Source organism: Charadrius vociferus, unplaced genomic scaffold, assembly GCF_000708025.1.
Source record: "Charadrius vociferus isolate BGI_N301 unplaced genomic scaffold, ASM70802v2 scaffold259, whole genome shotgun sequence".
NCBI classification, from domain to species: domain Eukaryota; kingdom Metazoa; phylum Chordata; class Aves; order Charadriiformes; family Charadriidae; genus Charadrius; species Charadrius vociferus.
Window position 1 is genome coordinate 3,992,798 of NW_009661368.1, and position 10,589 is coordinate 4,003,386.

At 51.9% G+C, this 10,589-nt stretch overlaps 2 protein-coding genes across 2 annotated transcripts in view; one reads left to right on the forward strand and one right to left on the reverse strand.

The window, feature by feature from the left end:
* Positions 1-4,214, forward strand: part of VSTM2L (V-set and transmembrane domain containing 2 like) — a 10,781-nt gene extending 6,567 nt beyond the window's left edge. Inside the window, exon 4 of the mRNA XM_009893525.1 lies at positions 3,909-4,214. Coding sequence (XP_009891827.1) covers positions 3,909-4,214 — 306 coding nt within the window. The remainder of the gene's footprint in view (positions 1-3,908) is intronic.
* An 867-nt stretch (positions 4,215-5,081) lies between these two features.
* TTI1 (TELO2 interacting protein 1) overlaps positions 5,082-10,589 on the reverse strand; it is a 13,879-nt gene continuing 8,371 nt past the window's right edge. The window contains exon 7 of the mRNA XM_009893383.1: positions 5,082-5,316. Within this exon, the coding sequence (XP_009891685.1) occupies positions 5,082-5,316 (235 nt within the window). The remainder of the gene's footprint in view (positions 5,317-10,589) is intronic.

Consider the following 10,589-nt stretch of genomic DNA (forward strand, 5'->3'; position numbering starts at 1 on the left):
CATAGTGGGAGAGGAGCTCCCAGCATCGGCAGTGCCCGGCTGGGCCCCGGTTGCCAGCAGTCCCCCGGCTGCTTTGCAGCTTATTAATCCCCGGAGCTCCATAGCACTCACCTCTCGCTTTGCTGATATGAAGCGATTTGTCATGTGTTAGAGTAACAAAAGCAAAAGCCGCTGGCCTGGTGTCAGCCAGCGCCGGCGGCAGAGGAAGGGCACAGCGCGGCTGGTGACCACGGGACGCGGCGAGAGCCACGCTCTCCTTTGCCACCCGCTGCGGGGCTCACCTGCAGAGCTGTGGTCTCAGGGGAGCGAACGGCACAGGAGCTTGTAAACGCGCAGGGTACTTCGTCAGGAGAAAAATATTAAGCAGGGCAAGGGAGGGTGTTGTTGGAAATGCTGCTTCGCCACAAGCAATAACAGCCGCTGTGCCGTAGATCTCCCCGGCAGAGCTGGGGCGGTTGTGCTGCACTTGGATGCTCCTTGTCAGGGATCCGTACTGCTGGGGGTGGAGGGGGGGGGGAGGAGAGGGAGCAGGAGACATCGGCCACCAGCGCAATAAAAAACAGTCTACAGAGGAGGAAAACGAAGAGCCGGAGCTGCTTTGGCGAGGGTAAAAGGCTGCAAATCACCTCAAATGGAGAGTAAACAAATTGCCGTGTGGTGTAGTAATTTGCAAAACCTAGAGGCAAGCTTTAAAAATAACAGGTTTTATTAGAAGAGATTAATTTTGCTGAGTTTATAGGAAATCTTGGGAGCGGGAGTCAGGGAGAGGACCCCGCTGGATCTGTGCGCAGGACCCAGCAGTCCTGCGGCTTCACCCGACTCCGGGGGCTGCACATGGGGCCGTGCCCCCCACCCCGGTGCGGAGGGCTCCCCATGTTCGTGGTTGGGTTTGTGCGTGGAGGAGGTGGCCGGACGCGGGTTTCTCGGCTCCTTATCCCCGGGGAAGATGGTCGGAGAGGGGTGAGCTCCCTGGCATCACCTCTTGCTGTGTCTGGGAAGGTCTGTGCCCCCCACATTCGAGGCAGCTGCCTGCTGGGGCCAGGACTCCTCCGGGAGAGCGATGGGCTGGAGCTGGGCACCCCTCCTGCACCCCGGGGTGCCGCTCCTGGCTCGGTCCCAGACCCCAGCGGGTCAGGGGCTGCTCCGGCGCCTGCCCGGGGAAGAGGGTGCGGGCAGGGGAGCGGAGAAGCCCCTGGGCTCGCTTGTAAATGGGCTGAGCTTAATATGCAAGTCACTGCTGGGGAGGAACCAGCCTCATGAAAATGCCATTTCCACGCAGTCACTCTCCTGGCCATTATCCTGCTTCAGACAAAAGCAATTTACTCTGCCTGTAATAAAGCAGGGGTGATAACGAAGCTGAGAAGAGCTGTGACAGGCCGCCGTGTGGCGGAGGCCAGCCTCTCCCCACTGCCCACCCCTAACCGCTGGCTGGGGATGGCGGCGGGGGGGAAAAATCCCTGGGAGAGCCGGGAAACCTGGAGAGAGCACCGGGAGGAACCGGCGCTGGGACTCGGCAGGCGTCTGGGTGCGATCGGTTGTGCCGGTGGCCTGGCTGGGGGGATGTGGCTGGTTCCTGGGCACCGGGGCGTGCGCTGGTGCGGTGACCAACGCACCGACCTGCTACTGGACAAGGCGGGAGGGTGTCCTGGAGGGCATCAGCCCTCCCTGCCTGCAGCACTCTGCCCTGCCCGGTGAGTAATGCCAGCGAGAGAAGGTGCGTTTGCCTCCATGGATGCAGCAGCTCTGTGCTGGGAAGGGGTGTCACAGGAGGGACAGAGCAGTGGGTCCTACCCTGTCCCTGAGGGGCACGGCAGGAGCGTCCCCTCGCTGTCATAAGGACCTGAGCACCCTCGTCCCCACTACTGCCAGGGCAGTGACCTGCTGTCTCGGTGTGATGTGCGCCCTGAGCCACAGGGTGAAGCGTGGCAGCAGCCCCTGAGGCCCATCACCATCCCTCCCGGAGCCCAGCTTCACCCCAAGTCAGTGCAGCCGCCCGGCTCAGCAGCAAAGGCTCCATCAGCCCCGAAACCAGACGGCGGCGTTCCTGGGGTCACCAGGAAGCCCATGCTGGAGTGGCAGCCCAAGGTCCCCTTCCCGATGGATGCAGCTGATTCCAGTTGCTCCCCACCACCACCCCAGCTCTATTACATGGGGAAGATGGTAATTAAGAGAACTTTTCTAATTCCTCCCCTGTTGTCGCAGCCCTCCTGCTGTCTGTACCGTCCTGCTGTGAAACAGCAGCCTTCGCCTCCCTCGCCCAGCCCGCACTCGGGAGGGAAGGAGGTGGCTGGTACAGACTCTGGTGTGGTGCCATGAGACCTCTGACCATGGGGCACGTCCTGGCAGGCTGTGGCTGTGCACACGCTGTGGATCCGCAGCCCTGAGATGTCGTACCCACCAGAGACGGCTTTGAGACGCCAGAGACTTCCAGCCCTGTCGGCAGCAGTGGCGGCTGCGCCGTCCCCTCTATGGCTGTCAAGCCCCCGAGAATGGGAGCTAGCGTGGACAGGACCAGAGCGGGTTGCGTGTGGATCGGCAGGGGTGGGAGCAAGGACTCGGATGTGATGGTGCTGCCTCTGAGCCTCATGCCTGTCCTCCTGCACGGTGGCGTGCCTTGCCGGGGGGGCAGGCAGGCTGGGGTCCTCGGAGACCCCATCGCTGCGGTCGGCAGGGTCCCCGCGGCTGGGCAGGACGGGCTGGCTGCTGAGACCCGGGCGGGTTTACAGGGCTGGTGCTGGGAAGGCAGCCTGGGAGGTGTTTCGCTGTGGTGGATGCTGCGGTAGATGGATAGGTAGATACCGCAGTTGCCGTTTGGTTTTATGCTTTTCCTTTCAGAAACATGTCTAAATTTATTCTAAAAAAAAAAAAAAAAAAAAAATCCACCCTAGAATAAAGGTTATTGGTTTTTCCTTTAAGCTTGCCTTATCTCAGCAGAGGTGAGGCCAGCAAGGCTGGGCTACTCCTGCTTCCCAGAGGTGACCAAACAGTGCAGAGCGTGTGCAGATAAATCACTTGTCTGTCTGTAGCCCGCGACCAGCCGGTGATGCCCGGCAATAGGAGGGGTGCTTCTCGCCAGGCTGGTTTAGGGGCTGCGACCAAGCGGCAGGGAGATGGCACAGGTTTCCCATGGCAATGTTTCGCTTGTACCTCCCTGGCAAGAGGCACAGCCCATGACGAGCCCGTGACAGCCCCGTACTGCTGGGTGCAGGGAGGGCAGGGAGAGGCAGTGGGTGGAGAGACCGAACAGATGGTTTGGGCAGGAGCACCATCACGGTGCTGCTGCTCAGTCACGTGTGAGCTCCAGCCAGCGCTGACGGCAAGGCAGAGATGGGTTGGATGCAGCGTGTGCACCTGATGGATGAGTTTTATCAAGTGTTACAACAATCCAGAAAATTCTGCACCGACCCCAAGGGTGCTTTGGAGACCAAAGGTAATATTTCACTTTTCTGCCTCTCCTGTCTTCCCCTCTCAGATCAACTCTGAAGGGCTCCTTTGTACAAAATCCCACCCAGTGTTAAGCCCTGAATATATATTAAAAAAGGCATAAGAGGGTAAAAGCTGAACTGCAGCCCTGTCCTGGCTGGTAAAAAGCCACTGACTTGTGCTTTTCCTGGAGAAGCAACCAGGAGTAAAGCCCAAACAAATCCAGGGAGACAAGGGGAGGTAATCTCGGCTGAGGGGGTGTTGGCATCAGTAGCAGTCCCCTTGGTCCCAACAGCTGAGAAACGTTTTTGGACACTCACTTAGGATCCCAAACAGCGATGCACAAAGCCTGTTCTATGTAACAATCAGTTTATTGCTTTGGTTTTTGCATTTTTGAGCTTGCTTCCAAATTTACAGTCAAGACCCATCCGTTTGCTTTACTAGCATAAAACTTTCACAAGTGTCGGGAGGCAGTTTGTTGCCAGAAATCGCCCTGGGTGAAGCTGACGAACCCAGGAGACAGCATGGTCTGGAGGCAGCCAAGTAAAGCAGCACCTGCAGACCGTCTCTGGGGATGGAGCCTGGAGGACTCGGGAGCTGGAGTACGCTACAGCAGCTTCCAGGTGAGCAGCGAGCCCGTGCCGTGTTCTGGAGGGGAGGCCCTTTGGCAGGGGCAGCAAGCAGACCCCGAGGACTTGTCCTCTGTGCTCGCTGCATTGCGCTATACCTGCTCAAGCAAGTGCCATGGTACCACCACGCTCACACCTAATGTCACCGCCTGCATCGTCTGACCACATACGTACCCACCTGGGAGGCTGTGCTGGGGCACAGGTAGATCCTTCATCTAGTTCTCCTTGGGGTGGGTGTTAAAAATCTGAGAGGTCTAAGAAACGGCCTGCGAGAATGACAGGCAATCTGGGAACGAGGAGGAGCCTTAATTCACTTGCAAGCTGTAAATCAGGACTGGCTGTTTTTCTAAAGCATGTCTCGTACTCAGTGGTGAGAATCGGGGAGCACAAGGCATTTGGCCGGTCTCAGCAAACTGCAAACTATAAGGAACAGCCTTGATCCTTCCAAGAGGACGTGGTGTTCTTGCCAGTAATACTGGTGAGGAATTTATTGGAAGTGCATTTTAACTTTTTCTGATAATAACTGATTTTAAAAACAAGGTTTCTAATGCACCCCAGACAGGATTCTCTCCCTGGGAAGGGTTAAGACCAGAAAAAATTGGCAATCACTGTCCAGCTGAGAACAGGAGGGAATATCACAGCTGTGAGGTGGTCAGATGGCTGTGGGGGGTTGCTGAAGGGGCACCACCTAAGGATCAAGTATTGGGAAGTAAATTCTGGAAAATTACTCTCTCCTCGTACTGAAGAACTTGAAATAGATGTGTTGTGCCCCTTGGATTTCTCTCCAGCACCATGTGCAGAGAAGTACAAGTCAGGAGGAATGGGGGTGATGTACCCACCTCATCCTCAAACACTGTTTAAAAAAACATAAATAAAACTTCTGCCCGTGGGGAGGGAGTCTCGGCCAGCACCCCAGCCTGGGCAATCCTTCCTTTGCCCCCAGAACGATTCAGGGCCTGATGGGATTTTCCCAGATGAGCTCTATCCCGGTGGTTACTCATTGCACTCCCCAGGCGCTACGGAGGTCTGTCAAGGAGGAGATGCCTCTTGGGTGCCAGTCCGCGGCGTCGTGCTCTCCTGCTGCTGCAGCCTCTCCAGCAGGAGCAGCACGTTGTCGGTGAACTCGTTCCGCTGCCTCCCCATCCCACTGAGCTTCACGGGCCGCAGGCTGGTGTGGGGGGGCTCGTACCGGTGAGGGCAGCAGACCTCGTTCAGGAGGAGCCAGGTGCTGTCAGGATCCACGTGCATTAAGTGGAGGAAAACACTTTGGAAAACAGTGGGAAGAAAGGAAAGAAGAGTAAGGAGAAGGCCTTTTGATTGGCACCCAACAGAGTCATTAACAGAGAGCTTTGATGTTGTCTGCAACCTCTGTCAGTTGATCAGACTTGGAGGCTCATTAGACAGAGCCATTAAAATGGCTCCTGTGCCCAAGAGAAGACAGTTTGGTGGTTTCACATCACCAGCAAGCGGAAGAAAAATAGTTATTATGCTACACAGTATGTTATTGATATCAGACAAGCAGTTGGTGAATAACTGACCCAGGCTCTGGTCTCAGCATTACAGGCTGTTGCTGGCAAAAGCCTTTCTGAATCAGCCTGTCCCAAGCACTGAAGAGGTGACCGCAGAGTATCGCATGCGCTACTTACATCTGGCATGTTTTGGACAATCGCAGTGGCAGAGCTCTTGAAAGAAGCTGTATGTGTTGTTCACCACCCACTCTGTTTTCGGGGGAGTGAGGGGGCCAACCCACCAGGACTTCTGTCCCTTTTCAAAGGTGGTAAAAACAAGGGTATATCTGGACAGCTGTCCAGGCTGGGCCACAAGTAGAGTTGAGTGCTGTACTTTTTGCTTATGTGGTCTCCTCATGCCAAGTCCTTGTTAGCCCCCTCCAAATCTCCTTCCTTCCGCACAGCACCTTTCACAAGACGGGATTTTCTTTTTTTCTTTTTTTTTTTTTTTTAAATAAACCTTCATTAACAATAGAACGAAGGAAGAGAGGAGTGACAACTTCCTCTAATGCTTTACTGCTGTATTGATGTTTTTCACTTTGAATTTCAATACCCCAGGTAAGATGGGGGATTTGACTTTTGAGTATGCGCTTCACACTTTGACTCCAGCTGTGAGCTGCTGTAACAAAGATGCTGCGGACAGTGCTGCTGGAGAGCAGGAAGCTCCTAGGAGCAAAAGAGCAAATGGCTGATTTGCATGACCTACATTTACTCATTTCTTTCTGCCAGTTCTCGTTGTGGGTAACCTTTGGGCTTGGCTAGATTTGTGTCAGGGTTTAATGCACAGAAGGCATATTCAGCTGAACCGGTATTAAGCTCTCTCTGGCTGTGCCATGCACAAAATTGAACTAGAATTTGCGGGCTGCCCTGACAGCACCGCACGGCCTCCTCCTGCACGGCGCTGAGCGCTCTGTGCTCCCACAGAGACTACGAGCGCCAAAGGCACTCACCAAACTTACGGGTCAGCTTTCCAATACCTCAGTAAATGCCTGGCCACGTATCTTCAGGCCCCTAGTTTCTCCTGAAATTATGGGGCCATGAGGAGAACAAGAGCTGGGCAAGGTAAGAGAGAAATCAGAGGGCAGGTTTGTCTCTGTTCCCCCAAGAAGCACAGGACAGAACTCTCCTCTCTAAAATCAAAGATCACCTGCTACAAGAGCCACAAAAAATCCAGACCTGATTGCTGCCAAAACTTCTCCCTGAAGAACTCTTATCCCTAAAGTGAGCTTGCTTCCTATGTAGAGCAGGCAGAAATCCCTTGTAGAAGCTCTCCTCTGAAAGGGAGCGCAGGGCCACAGATAACCTGAAAAAGCACAGAAGTGAGATGGAGGCACTAGAAAGCTCCCTCACCTCCTCACAATAATCTTGTGGCTGTATGAATTGTTACCCCATGAGCAGCCAAAGCCGTTGCTTCTGCTGTTAACCACTTGCTTGTCTCTCAGTGCAGGTCTCTGAACAGCAATGAGGGAAGACGTTGCCACTGCAAGCTGTTGGCAGTGTCCCCTCCTGAAGTCGCCTGCAGTGCCTATCTGTCTGCTCCAGAGGAACCCAGCGCGAACGTGCTCCTAAGTGATAGCTGTGCTTGGCGACAACTGCATCGGCAACGTGCCTTCTTTCTGGGGGACAGCCAGACGCAGGTGAGCTCATGGGGCTTTTTCCTACCCTGGCTTTGTTATTGCAGCTCTTCTGAGCGGAAAAGGGAGGGCTGACCCAACCGAGTGCCATCCTCTCAGGTGCCAGACTGAGCGAAGTGCGAGCAGGGTCTACAGCCTGTACCTGCTGACATCCCTGCACCAGCTCTCCCAGCCCTGCAGGCTGCCAGCGCTCTCCGGGCACTCGCTTGGCCACGACAGCGTGAGTGTGCAGCCGCGTGCCTGCCAGCAAACAGCAGGTCCCAGTGGTTTCCCCTGGCTTACGACGGGCTGCTGCATCGAAATAATCCTCGCTCCTTATGGCTGGGGTGGATAGGACCAGGCAAGAAAGATGAGTCACTGGGAAGTAAACATGGGAACAGGGAATACTATTCAGGTGGCTTCTGCTTCTCCAGCACGCGCACAACTTTACCTCTTATATTCACAGCAAAGAGACTCTGCTCTCCAACCTCTTCCCAATGTGCCACTCCGGAGAGAGCAACCCTCAAGAGATTAGCCGGTCCCTGGAGAACTCCACTGCCTCTTGTGCCCATAATGGCCCGAGGTGTGTGATTATCTCCTGATAACCTGGAGTGCTGTGCAGCGTAAAGAACAACTTGACTTCTACATTTTCAAACTAACTCTGGGGTAGTTTCTAAGCAACCTGTTTCCATGGCAAAGAATCCTGGGGTTAATCCAGGTTTGTTTTCTGTTGTTGCTTTTTTTTTAACTTAAATATCATTTTATTGAATTTTGCCTTGTGCAGGTGGCTGTTTTAGTGTACTTCAGCCCAGCTTGTGAATGACAGCTGTCAATAAGTATCCAATAAACTACACAATCAAACCAAAAGACGTACACTGCATAATCAACTTTGGTATCTAAAATGGTCCAAAAATAGCTCATATTTGTTCCAGTTGTGCTAAACAACTTATTCTACTAGCACAGAGCAGAGTTAGGCTGTTCTGTTGCCTTGTCTTTTCCCAAGCTCTAAGCAAAGCCACGGCACAGTGATCAGGATGGGAAAAGGACAAATCTTTCTGGCTTCTGCATCTCTGCCGAATGTTTAACTACATACAGTTCATCACAGACTTCAGTAAGAGCTGGTGAAATTATTTCTGCATCCTGAAAAAAACCCAACTCTCCTATCCAGACTGACCGAAGGGTCAAACAGTAAACTTCACAGGCTGTAAACATTTATTAGGAATTAACTGTACGTTTCAAAACAGTCACTTCAAACTGAAAAAATGCAGAACTATTTGAGAAGTGTTGACATAAGCCAAATGACATTTTCTTAATCTCTTTTCCTTCAAAGTGTTGGTTTGGTTTTTTTTTTTCCCCAAAGTGAAAAGCTTGTCAAGGATGATGCAACTTAATAAATTGATGAGAAGCTCAAATTTACATATTCTGATTTTCAATTTACACCACCTTCCCTCCTGCCTTGTTCCCAGTGCTTGCCCCCCCCCACCCCACCCCTTAGTGTCTCAAGTGTTTCTGGTCACTTTACCCACAATTGCACTGGTTTATTTTCAATGAAAGCAGAGATGTATCCAGTGTTCCCTAGCCTTCCCAAAATCCTCTTCAGTATTTTTTTTTTCCAAGCTTTGGATAATATTCCTCTCCTGGAATACTCCTAGCAGTCACCTTATCATAAAGCCTATTGTCCCATTTTCTCTTCCCTGGACATGCTGGAGTCCTGTTTTTCCCAGCGTCTATTTTTGCCTGTTGAGTACTGCATGAAGCTGCAGTTACAAAATTCACTACTCCCACTGGTTCATCTAATAAAACTACAGGGTCCGATAAATGGGATTAAGCAGCCTCCCTGGGGCATGATAACATCCCTGGAATACAGCCAAAACTCCCCCCCTGTTTTTTTTCTTCTTTTTGTGGCTCCAGCACCTTGGCCAAAAATTCTTGCTTAGCCCTTCGCATGCCTACAGAATCTTCACTTAGTCAATGCAAGGAGTTATTGGAGCTGCAGCTGACTTTGTAAGGCCTGACCTTGTTCTTGGCAGGTCACAACTCATGAGTTGAGTAAGAATCCAAAAAGCTGAGCAAAGGCCAGTTAGTATAAATCAATATGGCAAGCTGATTCCAAACATCTTTTTACCTTGTATGATTTCTGCAGTGATAAAGCTGAGTTATGTGACGTATGTTGGCACTCATGCTGTGGTTAAGATTAGTTCTAGCCTGTCCGTTTTTAGAAGCATTTAAAATGCAGAATTTTTCATGTAGCAGGCTGATAATGTTGCTCTTGCCTAGATGGAAAGGGCCTTACATGTGACAACCTGTGTCAGTTTGCAGGATTACTTTCAGGCACATGGAGAGCAAGGAAAAGGACTGGAGCTTACAGGAATCTGGTGGTTAAGCAGCTGGAGAAAGGAAATTGAAGCGTGGGTGAGACGTGATTCTTATCCTGGCGCTGGAGCTGATTGTTGTGGTGCAAACTAATATGGACTTTTCCAGGCTGAAACCCCAGATCAGGTATACCATAGTTAAAAGTGATTGTGCTATGTTTAACTCTGACCCATCCAGGCTCCAAGACCAGGGAACAAACAGGATTAAATTAAAAAAAAACAAAACAAAACAAAACCAAACCAAACTACAAGTACTGCCAAGCACACGGTTAATATCAAGCCAGACACCATCCGTGTCTCAGTGCATATATGTGTTGGCCGACAGAGCTACAGACGAGACAGCTGTTAACAGAAGACCTTGCTTTGTTCAGCGTAATACGTGATGTATGGTTGTCCTGGTTTGCCTCGGTGGCCAGTCCAGCCCAAACCACAGCAATGGTGCATGAAAGGCATGGGCGGAGCAGTGTACCATTAGGCATGTTTCCCTTAAAATAGAATAAAAAATAATATACAGGAGAAGGATGTTACTTGCCCTGAAACTTTGCTGCCCTTTTTCTCCAGTAACAGTGAGCTCACTTCACAATACAGCTTCTAATGACCCTATCACATCATAGGGCTAATTCAGCATTTCCGCCCGCCCCTGCCGTGGGGGAAATTGCACAGCTTTTCAGCCTGCTTTGTTAATGATTTAAAAGCTTAAGATTCCAAATATCTGGATAAATCCTGGTGTTCTGCTTTCTATTCCAGCATTGCTTACACAGACGAACACTTTACTGTATTAAGGGTATGCAAGCCTACAGCGAAGAACCCCTTTGCAGAACAAATGCTGCCGAAGCCTGCTGCGATGCAATAAAAGCCGCTAAGGTAAAAATAAACCTACTTTCCCCAGCGCAGGAATTACAAACAAAGGCTACAGCTTCTGAAAGCACTTTCCCTCTAGACTGCTGCCCAGCCACACAAAAGCCCTTCACACCTTGCACCCCCCCGGGGAAGCCTGCGCTCAGGTGAAAGGGAACTGGCAGCTTTTCCCTTTTCAGCAGCCTC